We start from the raw sequence: 24,565 nt of genomic DNA, 5'->3' as shown, positions 1-24,565 counted from the left end.
TCTTTGAAGCATTTATTGATTATAAACCTCTGACTTTATAAAATACCAGGTTTATCTCTCACTCACCCTTGATCAGGCTGTTCATACTTCTTTGAAGGTGTTAATAAAAGCTGTGCTTCCAGAAGCAGAGTTAAGCATTCAGATTTGCACTTACAAGTTATGTGAAATGAGCAACCTCTTTTCTGTTTAGTTAAACCAGCTATTACACCACTCTCCGAATACACTGCCTTCTTTGGGTTCTCCCTCTTTGTGTCTGGGACGCCATCCTGTTTCATCCACACCTCATTTAACAGAGAGAATGTCTGGACAGACTACCTCCAAGAATCTTGGAGGAAATTCAGAGCTTTTGCATCCTGGCTGTTCATAGCACTGGTGCACGAGCACTAATTTTAGTCATATCTCTTGGTCGTGTACTTTGCACACATTCATCCAGTGGACTGCCGGTCCCCCCGCGTAGCAGCCTGGTTTTTATCTTTGTGTATTCTGACATCTTCACCAGGCCTGGCACATGCTCGGCACGTGATAAATGTCGAATGAGTTATTGTTAGAAAATAATAGATTTTATCTCAAGAGCCTTAAGTAACTGAACTGCTTTTGCTAGTTTTTCTCAGTTTAGCTTAAAGCTAACTATGTGTGAGTAAAATTGTTACTGGTACAAATCTGGAAGTATTTCACTGATGTTGAGACTCCATTATGAAGTCACAGCACATGAAGGCTGTGTCTGCTCTCATCTCAGGATGCAGTGTTCTGGGACCAGATGTTCCCAGGGCACTTTCCTAGGCCCCAGTCTTGAGTCACCAGGTCTCTGAAGATACTAACTCTCAGCTTACGCAGGCACCGAGGAGACGTAGGTTCTCTTGGAGATGCGTTTCTGGCTGACCCTCTGCTGCACTTGTTCCCTACACCTGTGAGGAGCTGGGCTACTCCGCTCCTTATGCGAGCCCTCAGTCTCCTCAGTTCGCCTCAAAATAGCGTTTGCTTGTATGATAGCGTTTGCCAGACTGACCGTTAGGAATGTCAGAATTCTGGCATTTAGCAGCTTGATTGTGCACTGACTGTTACCCAGCTCCAGGAAAAAAATGTATTTAGAGAATTTATATTTTTGACGGTTTATTTTGAAGCAGACGGTTTATTCGTACAGAATTTAATACTTCCCAGAATTTCATATGAGGGAAAATGTTTTTGTCTCTTTAAAAACATACGAGGAGTTTGAAGGTGGGACAAACTAGTAATTTTTCATAAGGCAAATAGAATGACTTGGCCAGTGATTCTTTGTTTTTCCTGCTGAGAATATTAAAATTTAATTTTAATGCTAAGATGAGATAGTGATCCAGGAACTTCAGGCCCTTGGAATAGTTTTCCATACTAAATGGCCTTTTAATTGGTTTCTTTTTGTGAATTTTAAGTGGAAGTTTCTTAAATTCATCAGATAACAAGTGAAGTCTTAAGTTTCAGCCATTTGCTCCCCACCACCACCAAACAATGTCCTGTTACTATAATTTTTATTTTTTTTTATTTTAAAAAATTTTATTTATTTATTTATTTATTTTTGGCTGCGTTGGGTCTTTGTTGCTGTGCGCGGGCTTTCTCTAGTTGGGGCGAGCCGGGGCTACTCTTTGTTGCGGTGCACGGGCTTCCCATTGCGGTGGCTTCTCTTGATGCGGAGCACGGGCTCTAGGCGCGCGGGCTTCAGTAGTTGTGGCTCGCGGGCTCGAGAGCGCAGGCTCAGTAGTTGAGGTGCATGGGCTTAGTTGCTCCGCGGCATGTGGGATCTTCCTGGACCAGGGGTCGAACCCGTGTCCCCTGCATTGGCAGGCAGACTCTTAACCACTGTGCCACCAGGGAAGTCCCTACTATAATTTTTAAAATTCAGTTTGCATGATATCAGAAAAACTGTAAAAATAGCCAAAGAATCCCATAAACACTTCTTCCAGATTCTCCAAATGTTAACATTTTACCATACTTGCTTTATTATTCTTTTTTTTCTGAATTCTTTGAGATGTTTTAGACATGATATTCTTTTTACCTTTCTTAAATATTTCACTCCTCAAAACACAGATACTAATACATAACCACACTCTAATTACCGAAAGTAACATAGATACAATACTGTCATCTAGAGATTTTATTCAAATTTTACCCGTTATCCCACTCGTTTTTTAAAACAAAAGAAAAAATATCTTTAATAAAGGCATGATTGGAAAATACCATGTAATTCATACACATATAGAAGACACTTATCTTGCATAAGAGCACTTGCTTCCGGACTGTTTTGGAGAGGGAAGGGATGCTGCAGACATCGAGGCCAGCCCCTCATGTTATGACTAAGGAGTAAACGTGGGATCTGCAGCGCCAGTGCTGGTGAGACTTGCGTTCTCGCAGTGTATGTGTGCATGTTATGTATTTTATGATCATAAGAATGGTGGAGGAACAACAGAATTTTAAATGCTGTCACTGTGTGGTATGTTTTCAGATGAGGTATTAAATATTTTTATCTGTATCTAAAAAAAATACTTTTTAAATAATCACGTGTTTTTAAAAAAATTCGTTTCTGAAAACAGTGTGAACATTACTGTGAGATAAAGTGCGATCCAGGAAGTTGGTGATCTCCCGAGAGCACATACGGTGGCTCTGTAACTGGGGTGTCACGTCGGTGGTGACATCACCTTCCAGGGCACAGGCCGGGTGAGCCTCCTGTTTAATGTCTTTCACTGCGTATATTTAAGGGCCCATGTTTCAAGGGAGCACCCCACCCTCACCTGACAAATTTACCTACTTATCCATCCTCACTTCCCTTTCATGTTTCTTAGAAAGAGCTGTCTCTTCACCTGTTTAATCTGTCCACCTGTGTTCTCGAGCCCCTAGTCTTCCTTCTCAGAAAGACGTTGCTTTATCAGTGATTCCATCAGTCTCCTGTGTCTTCAGTTCTTCGTCTCTTCTGGCCTTTGTCTCTGAGCCTGAAGAATGCTCGTCGGAAGCATCCTCTTGTACAGGAGGAATGCCGTGCTCTTTGTCACTCTGCACGACTGTCGTGACACATATGCAGGCCAGTCCTTCTGGGGCGCCCTCCAGTCTGTCTGGGCTCTGACCAGTTTCCCGGCGACGTCACCACCTGGAATTCTATGTAGATCCCGACTCAGCCCATCCAGACTGAAACCCCCTCCTCAAACTGCCCTGGTGTTTTTCACTTGCAGTCGGTGCCACCAGCACCTGTTCAGTCGCTCAGGCCAGAAATCTGGAAATCTTCACAGGTTTCTCCCTTTGCTTCTCATGCCCCGCGAGCGGGAAGTGAGCAGTCATGTTGGCGTTGGCGTCATTTGAGTGTGTTTCCATCTTCTGTAGCCCCGACACACCGCCCTGTTCAGAGGGCATCCCTGCCACTCCTCACCTGCTCCGCTGCACTCCCTGCCGCCGGGCGCACCTCTTGTCCTGCTTCTGGGTGGCCTTTCTGAAAGAACGCATCTCAAAATGTAACTCTCTTCACCCCTGCCTTGTCTCCTGTACCCTAGGGTACGTTCCGGAGGTGCAGTGGCTCCGCCGACTTTTCCATCGGTTCCCTCTCTGAGCCATCGTAAACTCATCCCGTTTTCTGAAGGTGTGGCACCTCTCCTGTCACTCCTGCCTTTGCATATGCTGTCTGAGTGCGGTTTTCCCTTAGCCTCCTAAGCACGTGTTGGTTGCTCCACCCACGGCTCCTGTCATTCCCTGGAAAGCCTTTCGTTGCAGCTGGCGCCTCTGCCCCCGCCCCCAGAAGCGTTTGCCTCTGATGCTAATCTCAGGAGCAGCAGCTGCCTCTCATTCACGTAGGAACCCTCACCACCGGTGTCGCTCCCTGGCTCCTAGTAGGTACTCAGCACCCGTTTGTTAAGGGTAATTGAGTCAGATAAACTCTGAGGGTGAACTTTAAAACTTGCCGTAGAGCCTCAGCGTAGGTGGTGGATGGCGGTGGCCCGTGGGCTGTGGCCCCAGGGCTTGTACCACCTCTCTGTCAATTAAGTCATGGCTGCAGGGGGAAAAACTTTTGGGAGTAGAACTGAAAGTGTGGAAGGAATAGAAATTATTTACACTTAAGTGGACTTTAATATATTTTGCAAGATAGTAAATAAGGATCTTTTCTAATGCTGTGTAGAGGGTTTTTTTTTTCTTTTCTGTGTAAACAAGGAGGTTTTAATTCTCAGCTTTTCCATATGTCATTGGAGCACAGTGGCAATACTATAATCCTAAAAATCAGATAATTTTTATGATGTATTTAGCTTAAAATGCATTGTGAGAATTTATCTTCCTACTATTTCTTTTTAGTTTTTTTATTATTGAAATTAGCATGGTATTATAGAATCCCGGGGTTCTTAAATGTTATCTCCTCCAACTATTACGTAATACTTTAATATCTAGACTTAACAGATATTTACATCTCTGAGCACAGAACAACTGATGGAAAAAGAAGCATTATCAGTAATATACATAAACTACTGAATTTGTATGGATAATTTGTAATTTTTAATACTTGTCTAAATGCTTTATGTAGTATCTTTCATTGTTTTTTTTTTCAGTAATTATTTTTATACTTTCACTTTCTTTTTCCCAAATAAAACAATAAAAGGACCAGAGATGAAGAAGTCCCAGAGGATGCACAGATCAGGCCAGAGGATGTTCCTGCAGACCCCACTGTTAGTAATTCCAGTGTCAAACTGGAAGGTGCGCCGGACCCGGACATCGGTACTGAAAGCCCTAGGAAGCCTCCAGGGGACAGCTCGTTACCTTGTCCTTTGTCCTCAGAGCCTCATCAGGAGGCAGCTAGTAATGAGGATGATAAAAAGCCCGGCACCTGCAGGTCTGCCTCTCGGTTGGAGGTGGGCTCCAGTGCACAGGACTCAGCTCCCCTAGATCAGGAGTTGTACAACTCCTTCCACTTCTGGAGGACTCCTCTTCCCGAAATAGATCTAGATGTGGAGCTGGAGCAGGGCCCTGGGAACAAACTCGTCCCCGAGGGGCTGGAGGGAATGCCTGAAGCCACCTCCCCGGCTTCTGCAAACATCACCGTGGCCACCAGACAGGAACTGGAAGAGATGATAGAAAACCTGGAGCCGCACATTGACGATCCCGACGTGAAAGGTACGGGAGTCAGTTCTTTATTCTGAGAAAAAATGTTACTTTCTGACTTTTTTCCCCCAGAAAAATTGCCTTTTAAAAATCTATTTTGACCATTGTCATCATGTATTCTTGTCTGGATAAATGTGATTAGTCTGAATTTCAGGAAATAAATTCCAGCTGAGCCCGTCACTGTGTTCCTCAGCGTAGCAGGTACAGATGTGTTGGTTCACAAATCGCTCTCTGACTTGTTCACACTCACTCACTGTTTTTACAATTTTAACCCTAGAGTCCTGCCTTAACTCTTCTGCTCTGGATCTCATTAACCTTTTTATAAACAGCAGATGCAGTGCTGTGTTTTACGGAAAGGCTGTAGTCTGTTAGCAGTGGACAAAGATACGTATCTTCCTATGGAACGTGGTGTCTTAAGAGCTGTGGGCGTTTGCGAGGGTCCTGCTGGTGTCTTTGTTTCTCAGTTTGGACCTTGTTCCATTGGGTTACATGTGTGTCGCCTAGATTCTGCCATTGTGAACGGCAGCCTTGAAGGTTGTTGTGTGTAAAAATAACAAGTTGCTCTCACTCAGTGGAATAGGAGTGTGGGAATGAGGTCCCAGGCCACCCCACTCTGCCTGCTGGGGCCAGGGGGTGGTTTACGGTCTGAGGCCAGGAACCTGATGCCAGCGACATCAGAGCTCCTACTGATGACGCTAACCAGTGACATCTGAAATGTTACCATAAAACAAAAAACAATTTTGAAAAATCCCCAAACTGCAAGTCTTCAGATCCTTTATCACTTTGTGGGTTTTTTTTTTTCTTGTTCATTCTAGAAGCTAAAATTTCTAAACTGTCAGTTTGCTCACTGTTAGCAAAACACCTATTTTTAAAGCAGACAAAGCGAAACCTTCAGTGTCCTTCTAAAACACACAAAACCTTGTTGTGTTTAAACTTGGAAAATTTCATCCGTGGAGGTGATATTAGCAGTTATCTTTATTTGGCTTTAACGTTATCATGATTTTTAAAGATTTCCTATGGTAATTTTATACTTGGAGAAAAACTAAATGATTTGTTTGATTAAAGGCAAATTCATATCCTTGATGGTTGAAAGTTACTTTAATTTAACTGGCAGACAGTCGCCTTTTCCAGAATGCTGTGAATAGTATCGGGCGCCGTGAGCCTCTGAGTCTGTGTCTGCAATTTATCCTCGCTCTTCGTGGACCAGTAGTTCATTCCTCCTCCTTGTGAGTGTTTTCCATAGAATGTCCTATTTTCTATCCCTCGTGGTGGATTATTTTCCCTGAAAACCTCACAGCTTTACTGCTCTCGCGAGTTCCTCAATTGTGCCTCCTGCCCTTGATTTTTACCCCCTTGAGCCCAGAATTCTGCATTTTATGACAACCTGGTGACGTAGCAAATACTGAGGTTTGGTTTTGTTTGACAAATTAGAATCTTCATCAGAATCTTGCCTTTGCCCCCTCCCTTCCACCCCAGATGAGGAGGATGGAGACAGAATTACACCTCAGATGTGCACATCTTGGGGTGGTCAGCTCTTGATAAATGTTGTCTTTACAGGTTTCTGCTTTTTGTTGAAATAAATTTTATTATCATTTGTCAACTTAAGTTTTATTCAGTTGATCAAACTTCAGTAACTCTCGTGTTTTGTTTTTTGTACGCTCCTTACCTTTATGGAAAAAAGATTCCTAACTGGCCTTTGGCCCGTTCTGGGAGCTCTCCCTGTACACACCTGCTAGTCAGTTCTCTGACACGTGGTGGACACCTACTAAATATTAACGGAAATATTGAATAAGCTACTTTAAATTCTTTTTTTTTTTTAACAAATAAGCTCAAAGTAATATGTATAGTTTGCTTTTTTAAAAACCCTACATGGACACATATGAGTGTCAGGATATGACTTTGTGTTTCAGAAGGTGACTAACACTGTTTGACTTAAAATTTACAGGCTGCAATTGAGATTTTAGTAGTAATACTATATTATGATTTAATCAGTTCTCTTTCTAATTCAGCTCCTACACCTGTTACAATTTAAATTTGTCATGTTGTTCTTTCTGTCCATAATGTTGATACTTTCTTAACATATTCATTGATTGACTGATTCATCCAGCGTCACTTATCGAGCACCTATTATGTGCCAGCTACTGTTCCAGGCAGTGAATATATACCAGCAGCAGACCAGCCAGAAATCCCAGCCTCAGAGAGCACAGAGGGTGACACACTTCGTGTGTCAGATGTTCTGCAGCAAAACCTCCGTGGGCAGGGTTGGGGGCGGGAGGGCTTCGGCTGCAGAATTCCTGAGCATCTGAGGGCATATTGAACCCGTTTTAACTGTAGTAACTATTTCTGACTTTTCATACTATTAGAAGGTGTTTTGGGTTTTTAAAGGGTGTACCTTAACTGTGGGTGCTTTTTCTTTTCTAATCTGCGGTTGTGGGCAGTCTGTCAGAGAAGGTCTACCTTTTTGAAAGGCAGAATTAACCCCAATTGGAAACTAAGTTCTGGCCAGGGACTCAACTAGTTCTGTTGCATGTGTGTATTCTTGACTGGGGGCGGGGGAACGTCAGGGCGAGGTGGACCCTCAGAGTCGAGTTTCTGCTTTCATGGGCCACTGGGTCCCTTGTTCTTTTCCATGCTGTTTGGTGGGAATGTCATGGGGAACAAGAGCAAGAGTTGGGATTTTTTTCCTCTGAGGCAGCCTTTGCTTCACAGTCTTACCAGTTTAACTCTTACCTTCTTTGAAGCATTGATAGATTAATTTTTTTTTTCTTTGTGGGTCTCTAATCAAAAAACTTAAGTGTTTCCGGGAACTAGAATGAGATGTTCCTGTCAGAAAAAGAAAGCCCTTTCTCAGCTGTGGAACAGAAGTAGATCTTACGTGGAAGGACAGAAAGGGAGGTAGTAAAATGGGAAGAAGGTGTAAGAGAGCCCCTTTTCCAAACTCCCTGGCGTGTGGCATCACCAGGCTGATTCAGGATTGAGCCACGGCTGAATAGTGACCGGTGCCGGTTTGATTGGCTGTGGCCAGTTCACAGACTGCAGAGGGGAGCTGGCCAGGCCAGCAAGTGCAGAGCTGTCTCCAGTTTCGTTAGGGCCGGTGGAATAACTGGGTCCACTGGGCAGTTGTGGTCCGAAAAATCATATTGTTTATTGATTGTAAGCAAGAAATTGTTAGGAACTTGTGACTAACCTCCAGGACGGTGTGCGAGAGTCAGAGATGGAAAGGGTGAGCTCAGCCAGACCAGCGCTTCAGGGGGGGGCAGGAAATTCCAGGTTCCAGGCTGTCCCCGATTCTGAGCGCGAGTCACCAGGGGCCGCGTGGGCTCTGATCCTGGGGTTTCCGCCCGCATGGTGAGGAAAACGCAGACGTGGCGAAGGCCTGTGCTTCAGTTTCCTTCCGCTGGCCGTGGTGAGCCATCCGCTGAGTCTCAGGCAAGCCTGGGTTCTCCGGGGCCGCGGGCTCCCCGTGAGTCGGCATGAGGTCGTCCTCGTGACCTTTGTACCAGTCTTTTGAAGGAGGTAACCTCAGTGTAACTCACTGAAACTTTTGCGAACATACAAACCTAAAGGTAGAGAGTAACATAGACGAGGAGTAGGCTGTCGTTTGCTTGGGCTGGTGGCCTGTGCGAGGCATGTTCCGTGAAAGGCTTCCCAGGAACGGGTCACCATGCATGAGGGAGCCCACCCTCACACCCCCCGCCTGCATCTGCGGGGGCAGAAAGCATGTTCCGGCCCGTTGGCCTCCTTTCGTTCTGTTGTGATTTCATTGTGGAAACTTGGAGGATTCTAAAAGGGGAGCTGAAGTGAGTAAAGGATTAGTACAAATTGCAGCTGAAATTCCCAAAAGAATGAGGATGCTTTCTGTGAGTAACTTTTCATGATTAGACACCTTCAGTTTAATCTATTCAGTTAGGTCATCATCCTGTATGTTTCTTGTGTCTCTCTTGCTGGGTACCTTGTATACTTAACTAGAATTTTATAAATGCTATAGCATAGTAATAGGTGATCTTAATAAAATGCTGATTGCTTTTTAATAATCTTTAAATAGAGTGGGAACACACTTTCTAATCTTTGTACTAAATAAATCTGCAGGTAAACTTTATAAATTCCTATATTTTGAGCATCCAGGTGGATTGTTACTTGAAGTAATGCTAAACAATTTCTTTTTGCTAAATTCCTCATTTATTTCGGGGGGAAGGAAGAATGCTTTATCTTCACTTTGAATGACTTTTATAAAGAAGATGTAACTCAAAACGTAGACAGTGCCATTTGCCAGACTTCAGGGCTGCTGCTTGGTTATCTGTCATTTTGGTTTCCTGCAAGCGAGACAGTGCTTGTTTGGGATCCCTGTGTTTGGGACAAGTCACTAATTTCACTTTCAAAAAGAATTAGAGAAAAGTAAAATAAACCGGAATGAGATATGAGATGTTTAAATGTAACTGCCACAGAAATCTTTGTAATTGCCATTGTTTTATGTTGGCAGGGTCTGTGTGACTGCTCTCCTGCTAAGATAGCTTAGTAAGTAAGCCTCGCCAGTCCCGCTCATGCGTTCCCGAAACATAGTTCACTGACCCTGAATTTGACTAGATAGCATCTCTCTTTTCATACTAACGCAGAATAATGTACAGTAGTGGGTAAACATTTTTAATCTCATGAAAGCATATTAGTTTTCTACTTTTTCCCTCAGAGAACTAATGATTGACCACAGTAGAGGTTTTTTCCAGCTTTTCGATGGCAGTGTCCCAAAAGCACTGCGTCTCATTGATCCCATAACCCTGCGCAGGGAGAGCCCGGGCACCCGCGGCCCCGCGCTCACAGGCCTGTCGTTCCGCCCACAGCGCAGGTGGACGTGCTGGCCGCCGCCCTGCGCGCCTCCAGCCTGGACGCCTGCGACGAGGTCAGCGAGGCCGCCCGGAGGGCCCCGCAGGATGAGCTCCCTGGCTGCAGACTTGACCACGGCACCTCCGGGCCTTTGACGAGCGAGGCCGTCGAGGTGAGGGCTCCGCAGGGCGTGCACAGTGAGCCGGGTGGACCCGGAGCCGTTCGCGGGGCAGCCGTGGTGCTTGTCACGGCCCAGTTACCATGTCCTGTCTGTCGCTGGCTTTCTCCGTCTCCCTTCTGCATAAAGTAAAAGTCATCGTCACCACGTCCTGTCTCTGTGACATGAGTGTCATGTCCAGAGCTTGGAGTTAATAGTCAGCCCCGGGACTGTCTACATGACCACTCCGCAGCTTCAGTGTGGGTGTGGCTCACTGCAGTGAAATAATCTTACTGGAGACAAAGCCCTTTATCAAGAGTAATTAACTCTTCCCTTTTCTTTTTGGAGGGGTGCTTTGTTTCTGATGGGACCATTTCACTGCAGCGAGCAGCGCAGTATTCTGAGCGGAAGATCGGGACTTGAGGCCGCGTTGCGGGATTATCTGGACCCTGGAGTGTGCGGGTGGGTACTGTGACCAGCCCGCCTGCCCGTGTCCTGCACCGTCCTCCCCGAACCCCCCGACCCCCCACCAAGCCAGCACCACGCGGTGTCCGTAGTTCTCATCCCTTGTGTGTGTCGGCGGGAGAAGGAACACATGCTGGTGGCCAGAGGCAGGTGGTCTCGGGGCAGAGCGGCCTGGATGCTGAGCTCAGGGAGGGGGGCCTCATACGCATGGGGGCACGGGGGTCCCAGGGCCCCGGTGGATTCCTGGCTGGTTTTCTGTTGGATGACACCGGTATACTTAGAAATCTTGCGTAAAACCAGGGCTTCAGAATGAAACCCTGACCACTTAACATCATCGGAGATTTCAGTACTTTATCTGAGTTTTAGAAGGTGTTTTGTTTTCATTTTGGGGTTGGCGGGGGCTGTTAAAAAAGTATTGGGTCGGCCAGAAAGTTGGTTCGGGTTTTCCTGTAACATCGCATGACAAACCCGAATGAACTTTTTGGCCAGCCCAATATATTTGTGAAATTAGAAATAGCCAGGAATAGAAATAGTAGAAGAAAAACTGTGTATGACATACCATACAACAGTTGCCTGAAGCACCCTCTAAATACTGTTTTATTGATAGCTAATTTTAGATATTGGGACCTTTTCAAAATTACTTCTAAATTTACTTTTTAATTACATTTGTTCTGGAATTTGTTTTCCTACATTTAGCAACCTATTCTCAAAGTTTGATTTAAGGCAGGGGAATTCTTATGAGGTCTTAGGTCTGTTTATAAACGTTTAAAAGCATGAAGAATTTGTACGTATTCTTATCTTTTGGTGGCCCTGAAAGGTGAGTAACTTAGTAAGATAGTTTAAGTGAAGGGAACTCACAGACAGGACAGGTCTTTAAGTGACTGTTCTCTCCCGACAGAATATGGAGTCCGCCCTTCGCTATATTCATGATGATTCAGACTCGGGCACCAGTGGCGGTTTTAGCCCCGATGAGGAAAGGAGAGCTAAAGTGCAGGTAGGTGACCAAAAACTCTTTACTTCGTGTGGGTGTTGTTAAGTCCACTTTTAAACCCATTTCTCACCAAATTTGGCCCTTCTGATAATGTTTTGAAAATGAGGGCTAATATATCATACTTCTGATAAGAAAATTCAAGCAGTCGAGTAAAATATAAGCAGAAATCTTTCTCTTTTCACACCCGTGACCCCTTCCCCTCCAGGGTGACCGCGACCGTGGGTCCTCTTGTATTTCCTCAGCGCGCCTAGGCGGACGCGCCAGCGCGTCGGCGTGCACCTTTGTCTTTCAAAGACAGATAGAGCCAGGCCGTCAGGCCTGGGTCTTCATGCCTGAGTTGCCAAGGATTGTAAGGTAGAGCTTGACTTCAGAGAGGAGAACGTGGAAGTACGGCCCAGAGCCGCTGTAAAGTGCTGTCGGCTGGCAGGGTGACTCGAATCGGAGGCTTTACATGTGGGGTCGTTGGAATGTGGTGATACCTGCCTTTCTTTTTTCTTTTTTAAAGAGTCGTGTCTTGGAGCTCTTTGCACAGGAGCACAGACTCCCCCCCACCCCCAGCACAGCACCCACGTGGCCCTGCGTGAGCAGGGCTGGGATGGGCGTTCAGGTGTAGGTGTGCTGTGATATTACAAGTAAAGCCACGTTCATTGTGATCATGCCTGTGCTTTGCTTCTGGAACTGTCTGTGCATTATTATAAGTAGATTGCCTAGATCAAAGGGAGTGTGTCCTTTATTTCTGTTTGTTATATTTCTTAAAAATGGAGTTGGTATTCATAGTGTTTTAAAACATGCTTTTTCAAGCCAGTGCATACAGATTGTCTCATTCCTTTAATGAATTTCCATTTTAATTTATTTTTTAAAAATAGATAATATGTTTACAAAGTTCAGAATTCAGCTTCCTTCTCAGCTTTTCTCCTCCAGCACCCACTTTGCTTTTCCCCCAAAGCAGCCAGTTTTACCTTTATTTTGTAGCTCCTTCCAAAGCTATATTTCACATACATAAGCAAGATCGTAGAGATATTCTTCTTGTCCTCGCATTTATACAAGTGGTTAGAGGTATGTACACTTTAAGTTTCTATAGATAATTGCTAAATTTCCATCTAAAGGCGGTTTTTGTTGTCGTTTTAAGATCCTTGTTGGTGACTGTGCAGAAGAGGGCCTGCTTAGCCTCATCCGCTAGCTTAGCCTCATTCAGTAGGTTACCCCAGACTCTGCAATCTCTGCCAACACTGAAAGGTGCTGATCTTATTTTTAATGTATCTCTTAAATTTAGTAAGCAGCTCTCATCATCCTCTAAGCTGTTTTCTGTTTTAAGATCTTGTTTGTTGTTTTCCTCCTTGAAGCTGCTTTTATTCATTTATACATGTATCTCTCTTGGCATGTTTTCTTATCTCTTTTCAGTTGTTGGAAACCTGAAACTTGGAGATTGGTTTTTCTCTACTATATGAGGTGCAAGTGTGCCTAATTTACAAAGTCTGCACTCTCTCTTGGTTAGGACGTTGTGCCCCAGGCCCTGCTGGATCAGTATCTCTCCATGACCGACCCCTCCCGGGCGCAGACAGTGGACACCGAGATCGCCAAGCACTGCGCCTACAGCCTGCCGGGCGTGGCACTGACGCTGGGCCGGCAGAACTGGCACTGCCTGCGCGAGACCTACGAGACGCTGGCCTCCGACATGCAGGTGTGGGGGCCCTGTCCACGTTCCCTCGCGTGCAGAGAGCTTGCCGGTGACAAGCGCTCCCCCGTGGGTCCAGGCTCCTCCCTCCACCTGAGCAGCCTGCCTTCTTTTTTTGTCTGAAGTGCTAGAGTTAGCTTCCCGTTTGACCTGCTGAGGTTCCTAACTCAAAGGTGCTGTTGTCTAAAGTTCACGTGCAGATTGATTCTTGAGAACATAGGGTTTCATTTTACCCCAGAAACAGTGTTATAAATGCTTCCTCCCTGATATTTTTCAACCTTCGCAGAACTGCAGTTGTGTTGGCGCTGCCGAGGTCTGGGCCCGGAGGGCAGCACAGTGTGGGTGGGAGAAGGTTGATGGGTGTGTGCGTGCCTGTTTGTGCACACGTGTGCTCACCACCACCACCCATTTGAGAAACAAGAAATGGGAAACATTGACCCCCGGTCGTTTGTGGCTTTTTGTGGCTGTTTTCCCAGGCTTTGCCGATTTCATCCCCCCGCCCTTGGGTCTGGCTTCCATACACCCAAGTCCCTCTTCCTTCAGCGACCTTCCTCTCTCAGTTATTTGAAGGCACCTGCTGAGACTAATTTATACTGAGTTGTGAATGGTTATCCCTCGGTGTCTCAGTTGGCTTGGCAACTTAGAAGTCGAGCGTCCCCTTGGGAACATAGTTTAAGTCCCTCCTCCGACCTCTGGGGAAGCTGATCCCTGCTCAGCCCTCAGGGGTGGAACTGGGCATGGGACACATGGCCGATGACCAGCGAGTGTTTCACCCTCTGTATGAGTGGCTTTCCACCTTTATTCTGTGGACTCTCGGGGCTGCTGGTGAGGGGGACGGCTCTGGATGGGCAGGGCTTATCCGAACATCCTGCCTTCTTCCATTTGATACATTGAACACGGGTACAGCATTTTATCTCAAGAACAGGTTCTTGTGTTTGGGGGCGGGGATAAAGCCTTTGTTCTAAGCAGCTTCTCAGCAGGTAAAGTTTTAAACTAAATAACAAAGTAAAATTTTTTAAATTAAGGTCACATGAAGAAAAAGATGTTTTTGACATAAAGTTTCCTATAAATGGAGCGCATTTCTGTTCCGGTGTTCTTTTCCAGGGCTGCCCGCAAGAGATTTTCCCAGTCTTGTATCTCTTTAATTGCCAGTTCTTTAAAGCGAGTTTTGTGGTTGTTTTTAATCCAGGGTAGTCTGTGTGGAGTCGGGAGGGGCACAGTGCAGGGAGAGGCACACCAGCCAGCCTTCGATCCGTGTGGGACGCCAGGAAATTGGGCATCCAGTGCTCCGAGAGCTACGCAGGCTTCACCGCCAGTGATCTCCAAGCATTTTTTTCCTTCCTAAGTGAAAGGGGGATAATATATACTATGCAGGGATTTTGCATTTTTCTGCCAGTTTTTGATAGAAAGTAGGCATTTAAAACTTGGTATCTATTATTACTATTTTATTCTGATTTAACTTGAGATTAATAACATTCAGATATAATAAATTAACCTTCATGCACTGTGCAAAAGTTAAAGTACCAAGACTTTGTGATCAGCTTACTCACGCAGTTGTCTTTATTTCTGCAGTGGAAAGTTCGAAGGACCTTAGCCTTCTCCATCCACGAACTTGCAGTCATCCTTGGAGATCAGTTGACAGCTGCAGATCTGGTTCCAATTTTTAATGGATTTTTAAAAGACCTCGATGAAGTCAGGATAGGTGTCCTTAAACACTTGCATGATTTTCTGAAGGTAATTTTTAAGTTCTTTTGTATAAAAAGCACTAAAATTCTACTGTAGAGTTAAAGTTTTGACTTGATGCTGCCATCAAGATAGGTTTCTGTATGTTCTATGTAACAAATGTAGCCATGAGTTTGATGGTACCATGTGGTTAAAAAATAGTCCCATTCTGATCAGTTTTGCTAGTGTCACTTCAGTGTTTAATTTAAAAATCACACTAAATTTCATTTTTAGATGACATTAGATCATGGTTACAAACATTTGTACCTTTTTTCTCATAATTACTGAACTAACATGTAGGAAATTCCATGGACATTAAGCCTTCTGTGGTGTGTCCTCACCCCTCTGATGTGGATCTCTGGTCTCTGACAGGAGCAGCGCTGACTTTACAAATTGTTTAATCCCGGAGAACTTAATCCCGGAGAACTATTGTAGTCGTAAAGTTTGAGGTGCAGAAGTATCATAATTGAAATTGCTCTAATTGTCCGGATAATGTCCCCTCGACTCAGAATCCAGTGGGGAATTGCACATAGAATTTAAATATCACGTCTCTTTAGTCCTCTTAAACCTAGGACAGTTTCCCTGACTTTTCACCTGTAATGTCATGGACCTTTTTGAAGGGGCCAAGCCAGTGGTTTTGCAAAATGCCCCCCAATTTGAAATTGCCTGAGCGCTGTCACACAGTTAGATTCAGGTTAAACAGGTGTTGTCTGCCAGGAGTATTACCTCTCTACCTAGGTCCCTGGGTGTTTTTCTGAATGGGTTGCATCAGGGATAACACAATGTTGGCTCTTGGGTCCCTGGTGATGCTGAGTCCGGTCCCTTGGCCGTGGGTCAGCTCACTTTTCCATCGAGGTTATTGACTCCTCGGTGGGCGATTCTTTGAAACTCTGAACAGCTCTTTGCCTGAGTCCTTCACCCAGTGCTTTTGCATTTCTGCATCTGTACCCGGTTCTTGCCTGAATCACTTGTTACTGTGTGAGTTGTAAAATACTAATTTTCTGTTCTTTGTAATTCTTTCTGTGTTTACTAGTTACTATCTCCTGTAAAGATAACCTTTCCCTTCTCTTTCTCTGCCTTTTTGGAAGTTTTTTTTTTAGTATCAGTGTGGACTCTAGAATTACTTTTTTATTCTGTGTAATGTAATCTATTTCTGTCGTTTGGTTTTTGTCGTTTGTTTTTTTAACATCTTTATTGGAGTATAATTGCTTTACAATGGTGTGTTAGTTTCCTCTTTATAACAAAGTGAATCAGTTATACATATACATATGTCCCCATATCTCTTCCCTCTTGCATCTTCCTCCCTCCCACCCTCCCTATCCCACCCCTCTAGGTGGTCACCAAGCACCGAGCTGATCTCCCTGTGCTATGCGGCTGCTTCCCACTAGCTATCTATTTTACATTTGGTAGTGTATATATGTCCATGCCACTCTCTCACTTTGTCCCAGCTTACCCTTCCCCCTTCCCGTATCCTCAAGTCCATTCTCTAGTAGGTCTGCGTCTTTATTCCCGTCTTGCCCCTAGGTTCTTCTGATCACTTTTTTTTTTTTTTTAATTCCATATATATGTGTTAGCATACGGCATTTGTTTTTCTCTTTCTTACTTCACTCTGTATGACAATCTCTAGGTCCATCCACCTCACTACAAATAACTCAGTTTTGTTCCTTTTTATGGCTGAGTAATATTCCATTGTATATAGGTGCCACATCTTTATCCATTCATCTGTTGATGGACACTTAGGTTGTTTCCATGTCCTGGCTCTTGTAAAAAGAGCTGCAGTGAACATTTTGGTACATGACTTTTTTTGAATTATGGTTTTTTCAGGGTATATGCCCAGTAGTGGGATTGCTGGGTCGTATGTTAGTTCTATTTTTAGTTTTTTAAGGAACCTCCATACTGTTCTCCATAGTGGCTGTATCACTTTACATTCCCACCAACAGTGCAAGAGGGTTCCCTTTTCTCTACATCCTCTCCAGCATTTATCGTTTGTAGATTTTTTGATGGTGGCCATTCTGACCAGTGTGAGATGATATCTCATTGTAGTTTTTTTTTTTTTAATACATTTATTTATTTATTTATATTTATTTTTGGCTGTGTTGGGTCTTCACTTCTGTGCAAGGGCTTTCTCCAGTTGCGGCAAGCAGGGGCCACTCTTCATCGCAGTGCGCGGGCCTCTCACTGTCGTGGACTCTCCCATTGCAGAGCACAGGCTCCAGATGTGCAGGCTCAGTAGTTGTGGCTCACGGGCCTAGCCGCTCCGCGGCATGTGGGATCTTCCCGGACCGGGGCACGAGCCCGTGTCCCCTGCGCTGGCGGGCAGATTCCTAACCACTGCGCCACCAGGGAAACCCCTCATTGTAGTTTTGATTTGCATTTCTCTAATGATTAATGATGTTGAGCATTCTTTCATGTGTTTGTTGGCAATCTGTACATCTTCTTTGGAGAAATGTCTTTTTAGGTCTTCTGCCCATTTTTGGATTGGGTTGTTTGTTTTTTTGATATTGAGCTGCATGAGTTGCTTGTGTGTTTTGGAGATTAATCCTTTGTCAGTTGCTTCATTTGCAAATATTTTCTCCCATTCTGAGGATTGTCTTTTCGCCTGTTTATGGTTTCCTTTGCTGTGCAGAAGCTTTTAAGTTTCATTAGGTCCCATTTGTTTATTTTTGTTTTTATTTCCATTTCTCTAGGAGGTGGGTCAGAAAGAATCTTGCTGTGATTTATGTCATAGAGTGTTCTGCCTATGTTTTCCTCTAAGAGTTTGATGGTGTCTGGCCTTACATTTAGGTCTTTAATCCATTTTGAGTTTATTTTTGTGTATGGTGTTAGGGAGTGTTCTAATTTCATTCTTTTACATGTAGCTGTCCAGTTTTCCCAGCAGCACTTACTGAAGAGGCTGTCTTTTCTCCACTGTATATTCTTTTTTTTTTTTTAACATCTTTATTGAAGTATAATTGCTTTACAATGGTGTGTTAGTTTCTGCTTTAAAACAAAGTGAATCAGTTATACATAGACATATGTTCCCATATCTCTTCCCTCTTGCATCTCCCTCCCTCCCACCCTCCCTATCCCACCCCTCTAGGTGGTCACAAAGCACCGAGCTGATCTCCCTGTGCTATGCGGCTGCTTCCCACTAGCTATCTATTTTACATTTGGTAGTGTATATATGTCCATGACACTCTCTCACCCTGTCACATCTCACCCCTCCCCCTCCCCATATCCTCAAGTCCATTCTTTAGTAGGTCTGAGTCTTTATTCCCATCTTGCCACTAGGTTCTTCATGTCCTTTTTTTTTTTTTTTTTTTCCTTAGATTCCATATATATGTGTTAGCATACTGTATTTGTTTTTCTCTTTCTGACTTACTTCACTCTGTATGACAGACTCTAACTCCATCCACCTCATTACAAATACCTCCATTTCATTTCTTTTTATGGCTGAGTAATATTCCATTGTATATATGTACCACATCTTCTTTATCCATTCATCCGATGATGGACACTTTGGTTGCTTCCATGTCCTGGCTATTGTAAATAGAGCTGCAATGAACATTTTGGTACATGACTCTTTTTGAATTATGGTTTTCTCAGGGTATATGCCCAGGAGTGGGATTGCTGGGTCGTATGGTAGTTCTATTTTTAGTTTTTGAAGGAACCTCCATACTGTTCTCCATAGTGGCTGTATCAATTTACATTCCCACCAACAGTGCAAGAGTGTTCCCTTTTCTCCACACCCTCTCCAGCATTTATTGTTTCTAGATTTTTTGATGATGGCCATTCTGACTGGTGTGAGATGATACCTCATTGTAGTTTTTTTTTTTTTTTTTTTTTAAAGGATTTTCTTATTTATTTATTTATTTATTTATTTATTTATTTATTTTTGGCTGTGTTGGGTCTTCGGTTCGTGCGAGGGCTTTCTCCAGTTGCGGCAAGCGGGGGCCACTCTTCATCGCGGTGCGGGGACCGCTCTTCATCGCGGTGCGCGGGCCTTTCTCTATCGCGGCCCCTCCCGTCACGGGGCACAGGCTCCAGACGCGCAGGCTCAGCAATTGTGGCTCACGGGCCCAGCTGCTCCGTGGCATGTGGAATCTTCCCAGACCAGGGCTCGAACCCGTGTCCCCCGCATTAGCAGGCAGATTCTCAACCACTGCGCCACCAGGGAAGCCCCTCATTGTAGTTTTGATTTGCATTTCTCTAATGATTAAGGATGTTGAGCATTCTTTCATGTGTCTGTTGGCCATCTGTATATCTTCTTTGGAGAAATGTCTGTTTAGGTCTTCTGCCCATTTTTGGATTGGGTTGTTTGTTTTTTTGTTATTGAGCTGCATGAGCTGCTTGTAAATCTTGGAGATTAATCCTTTGTCAGTTGCTTCATTTGCAAATATTTTCTCCCTTTCTGAGGGTTGTCTTTTGGTCTTGTTTATGGTTTCCTTTGCTGTGCAAAAGCTTTTAAGTTTCATTAGGTCCCATTTGTTTATTTGTGTTTTTATTTCCATTTCTGTAGGAGCTGGGTCAAAAAGGATCTTGCTGCGATTTATGTCATAGTGTTCTGCCTATGTTTTCCTCTAAGAGTTTGATGGTGTCTGGCTTAACATTTAGGTCTTTAATCCATTTTGAGTTTATTTTTGTGTATGGTGTCAGGGAGTGTTCTAGTTTCATACTTTTACATGTACCTGTCCAATTTTCCCAGCACCACTTATTGAAGAGACTGTCTTTTCTCCACTGTATATGCTTGCCTCCTTTATCAAAGATAAGGTGACCATATGTGCGTGGGTTTATCTCTGGGCTTTCTATCCTGTTCCATTGATCTATGTTTCTGTTTTTGTGCCAGTACCAAACTGTCTTGATTACTGTAGCTTTGTAATATAGTCTGAAGTCAGGGAGCCTGATTCCTCCAGCTCTGTTTTTCTTTCTCAAGATTGCTTTGGCTATTCGGGGTCTTTTGTGTTTCTGTACAAATTGTCAAATTTTTTGTTCTACTCCTGTGAAAAATGCCATTGGTAGTTTGATAGGGATTGCATTGAATCTGTACATTGCTTTGGGTAGTAGAGTCATTTTCACAATGTTGATTCTTCCAATCCAAGAACATGGTATATCTCTCCATCTGTTTGTATTATCTTAAATTTCTTTCATCAGTGTCTTATAGTTTTCTGCATACAGGTCTTTTGTCTCCTTAGGTAGGTTTATTCCTAGATATTTTTTTCTTTTTGTTGCAGTGGTAAATGGGAGTGTTCTCTTAATTTCACTTTCAGATTTTTCATCATTAGTGTATAGGAATGCAAGGTATTTCTGTGCATTACTTTTGTATCCTGCTACTTTACCAAATTCATTGATTAGCCCTAGTAGTTTTCTGGTAGCATCTTTAGGATTCTCTATGTATAGTATCATGTCATCTGCAAACAGTGACAGCTTTACTTCTTCTTTTCCGATTTGGATTTCTTTTATTTCTATTTCTTCTCTGATTGCTGTGGCTAAAACTTCCAAAACTATGTTGAATAATAGTGGTGAGAGTGGGCAACCTTGTCTTGTTCCTGATCTTAGTGGAAATGGTTTCAGTTTTTCACCATTGAGGACAATGTTGGCTGTGGGTTTGTCATATATGGTCTTTATTATGTTGAGGAAAGTTCCCTCTATGCCTACTTTCTGGAGGGTTTTTATCATAAATGGGTGTTGAATTTTGTCATAAGCTTTCTCTGCATCTATTGAGATGATCATATGGTTTTTCTCCTTCAATTTGTTAATATGGTGTATCACATTGATTGATTTGCGTATATTGAAGAATCCTTGCATTCCTGGGATAAACCCCACTTGATCATAGTGTATGATCCTTTTAATGTGCTGTTGGATTCTGTTTGCTAGTATTTTGTTGAGGATTTTTGCATCTATGTTCATCAGTAATATTGGCCTGTGGTTTTCTTTCTTTGTGACATCTTTGTCTGGTTTTGGTATCAGGGTGATGATGGCCTCGTAGAATGAGTTTGGGAGTGTTCCTCCCTCTGCTGTATTTTGGAAGAGTTTGAGAAGGAAGGGTATTAGCTCTTCTCTAAATGTTTGATAGAATTCGCCTGTGAAGCCATCTGGTCCTGGGCTTTTGTTTGTTGGAAGATTTTAAATCACAGTTTCAATTTCAGTGCTTGTGATTGGTCTGTTCATATTTTCTATTTCTTCCTGGTTCAGTCTCGGAAGGTTGTGCATTTCTAAGACTTTGTCCATTTCTTCCAGGTTGTCCATTTTATTGGCATAGAGTTGCTTGTAGTAATCGCTCTTGATCCTTTGTATTTCTGCAGTGTCAGTGGTTACTTCTCCTTTTTCATTTCTAATTCTATTGATTTGAGTCTTCTCCCTTTTTTTCTTGATAAGTCTGGCTAATGGTTTATCAATTTTGTTTATCTTCTCAAAGAACCAGCTTTTAGTTTTATTGATCTTTGCTATCGTTTCCTTCATTTCTTTTTCATTTATTTCTGATCTGATCTTTATGATTTCTTTCCTTCTGCTGGCTTTGGGGTTTTTTTGTTCTTCTTTCTCTAATTGCTTTAGGTGTAAGGTTAGGTTGTTTATTTGAGATGTTTCTTGTTTCTTAAGGTAGGCTTGTATAGCTATAAACTTCCCTCTTAGAACTGCTTTTGCTGCATCCCATAGGTTTTGGGTCGTTGTGTTTTCATTGTCATTTGTTTCTAGGTATTTTTTTGATTTTCTCTTTGATTTCTTCAGTGATATCTTGGTTATCAAGCAGTGTGTTGTTTAGCCTCCATGTGTTTGTATTTCTTTTTTTTTTTTTTTTTTTTATGAGGATCTTGAATCAGATGCGTATGTTTGATTGATTGATTGATTGATTGATTTTGGCTGTGTTGGGTCTTCGTTCCTGTGCGAGGGCTTTCTCCAGTTGTGGCAAGCGGGGGCCACTCCTCATCGCGATGCGCGGGCCTCTCACCGTCGCGGCCCCTCTCGCTGCGGAGCACAGGCTCCAGACGCGCAGGCTCAGCAGCTGTGGCTCACGGGCCCAGCCGCTCCACGGCATGTGGGATCCTCCCAGGCCAGGGCTCGAACCCGTGTCCCCTGCATTAGCAGGCAGACTCCCAACCACTGCGCCACCAGGGAAGCCCGTGTTTGTATTTCTTACAGATTTTTTCCTGTAATTGATATCTAGTCTCATAGTGTTGTGGTCGGAAAAGATATTTGATACGATTTCAGTTTTCTTAAATTTACCAAGGCTTGATTTGTGACCCAAGATATGATCTATCCTGGAGAATGTTCCATGAGCACTTGAGAAGAATGTGTATTCTGTTGTTTTTGGATGGAATATCCTATAAATATCAATTAAGTCCATCTTGTTTAATGTATCATTTAAAGCTTGTGTTTCCTGATGTATTTTCATTTTGGATGATCTGTCCATTGGTGAAAGTGGGATGTTATAGTCCCCTACTATGATTGTGTTACTGTCGATTTCCCCTTTTATGGCTGTTAGTATTTGCCTTATGTATTGAGGTGCTCGTATGTTGGGTGCATAAATATTTACAATTGTTATATCTTCTTCTTGGATTGATCCCTTGATCATTATGTAGTGTCCTTCTTTGTCTCTTGTAATAGTCTTTGTTTTAAAGTCTATTTTGCCTGATATGAGAATTGCTACTCCAGCTTTCTTTTGATTTCCATTTGCATGGAATATCTTTTTCCATCCCCTCACTTTCAGTCTGCATGTGTCCCTAGGCCTGAAGTGGGTCTCTTGTAGACAGCACATATATGGGTCTTGTTTTTGTATCCATTCAGTGAGCTTGTGTCTTTCAGTTGGACATTTAATCCATTTACATTTAAGGTAGTTATCTATACGTATGTTCCTATCACCATTTTCTTAATTGTTTTGGGTTTATTATTGTAGGTCTTTTCCTTCTCTTGTGTTTCCTGCCTAGAGAAGTTCCTTTAGCATTTGTTGTAAAGCTGGTTTGGTGGTGCTGAATTCTCTTAGCTTTTAGCTTGTCTGTAAAGCTATTAATTTCTCCATCAAATCTGAATGAGATCCTTGCTGGGTAGAGTAATCTTGGTTGTAGGTTTTTCTCTTTCATCACTTGAAATATGTCCTGCCACTCCCTTCTGGCTTGCAGAGTTTCTGCTGAAAGATCAGCTGTTAACCTTATGGGGATTCCCTTATGTTTTACTTGTTGTTTTTCCCTTGCTGCTTTTAATATTTGTTCTTTGTATTTAATTTTTGATAGTTTGATTAATATGTGTCTTGGCGTGTTTCTCCTTGTATTTATCCTATATGGGACTCTGTGCTTCCTGGAGTTGATTAACTACTATTTCCTTTCCCATATTAGGGAAGTTTTCAACTATAATCTCTTCAAATATTTTCTCAATCCCTTTCTTTTTCTCTTCTTCTTCTGGGACCCCTGTAATTCGAATGTTGGTGCGTTTAATGTTGTCCCAGAGGTCTCTGAGACTGTCCTCAATTCTTTTCATTCTTTTTTCTTTATTCTGCTCTGCAGTAGTTATTTCCACTATTTTATCTTCCAGGTCACTTATCTGTTCTTCTGCCTCATTCTGCTGTTGATCCCTTCTAGAGAATTTTTGATTTCATTTATTGTGTTGTTCATCTCTGTTTGCTCTTCAGTTCTTCTAGGTCCTTGTTAAACGTTTCTTGTATTTTCTCCATTCTATTTCCAAGATTTTGGATCATCTTTACTATCATTATTCTCAATTCTTTTTCAGGTAGACTGCCTATTTCCTCTTCATTTGTTTGGTCTGGTGGGTTTTTGCCTTGCTCCTTCATCTGCTTTGTGTTTCTCTGTCTTCTCCTTTTGCTTAACTTACTGTGTTTGGGGTCTCCTTTTCACAGGCTGCAGGTTCGTAGTTTCCATTGTTTTTGGTGTCTGTCCCCAGTGGCTAAGGTTGGGTCAGTGGGTTGTGTAGGCTTCCTGGTGGAGGGGACTAGTGCTTGTGTTCTGGTGGGTGAGACTGGATCTTGTCTTTCTGCTGGGCAGGTCCACGTCTGGTGGTGTGTTTTGGGGTGTCTGTGGCCTTGTTATGATTTTAGGCAGCCTCTGTGCTAATGGATGGGGTTGTGTTCCTGTCTTGCTAGTTGTTTGGCATAGGGTGTCCAGCACTGTAGCTTGCTGGTCGTTTAGTGGAGCTGGGTCTTGATGTTGAGATGGAGATCTCTGGGAGATTTTCACCGTTTGATATTATGTGGAGCTGGGAGGTCTCTTGTGGACCAGTGTCCTGAACTTGGCTCTCCCACCTCAGAGGCACAGCCCTGATGCCTGGCTGGAGCACCAAGAGCCTGTCCTCCACACGGCTCAGAATAAAAGGGAGAAGAAGTAGAAAGAAAGAAAGAAAGGATAAAATAAAATAAAATAAAGTTATTAAAATAAAAAATAAAAATAAGAAAAAAATTTTTTTTAAGTAATAAAAGAAAAAATGGACAGACAGAACCCTAGGACAAATGGTAAAAGCAAAGCTATACAGACAAAATGACACACAGAAGCATACACATACACACTCACAAAAAGAGAAAAAGGGAAAAATATATATATATTGTTGCTCCCAAAGTCCACCCCCTCAATTTCAGATGATTCGTTGTCTATTCAGGTATTCCACAGATGCAGGTACATCAAGTTGATTGTGGAGATTTAATCCGCTGCTCCTGAGG

At 43.2% G+C, this 24,565-nt stretch overlaps 1 protein-coding gene across 5 annotated transcripts in view; it reads left to right on the top strand.

Moving 5' to 3' along the window:
- PPP4R1 (protein phosphatase 4 regulatory subunit 1) overlaps window positions 1-24,565 on the top strand; it is a 71,492-nt gene that overhangs the window by 38,925 nt on the left and 8,002 nt on the right. For all 5 annotated transcript variants that reach the window (XM_057526272.1, XM_057526270.1, XM_057526271.1 and 2 more), the window contains 5 exons: window positions 4,601-5,112; window positions 9,936-10,090; window positions 11,439-11,534; window positions 13,027-13,212; window positions 14,779-14,940. In XM_057526272.1, the coding sequence (XP_057382255.1) occupies window positions 4,601-5,112; window positions 9,936-10,090; window positions 11,439-11,534; window positions 13,027-13,212; window positions 14,779-14,940 (1,111 nt within the window). The remainder of the gene's footprint in view (window positions 1-4,600; window positions 5,113-9,935; window positions 10,091-11,438; window positions 11,535-13,026; window positions 13,213-14,778; window positions 14,941-24,565) is intronic.

This window comes from Balaenoptera acutorostrata, chromosome 13 (assembly GCF_949987535.1).
Source record: "Balaenoptera acutorostrata chromosome 13, mBalAcu1.1, whole genome shotgun sequence".
NCBI classification, from domain to species: domain Eukaryota; kingdom Metazoa; phylum Chordata; class Mammalia; order Artiodactyla; family Balaenopteridae; genus Balaenoptera; species Balaenoptera acutorostrata.
The sequence above is the reverse complement of the archived record's forward strand: the minus strand, read 5'-3'. Positions and strand labels throughout refer to the sequence as shown.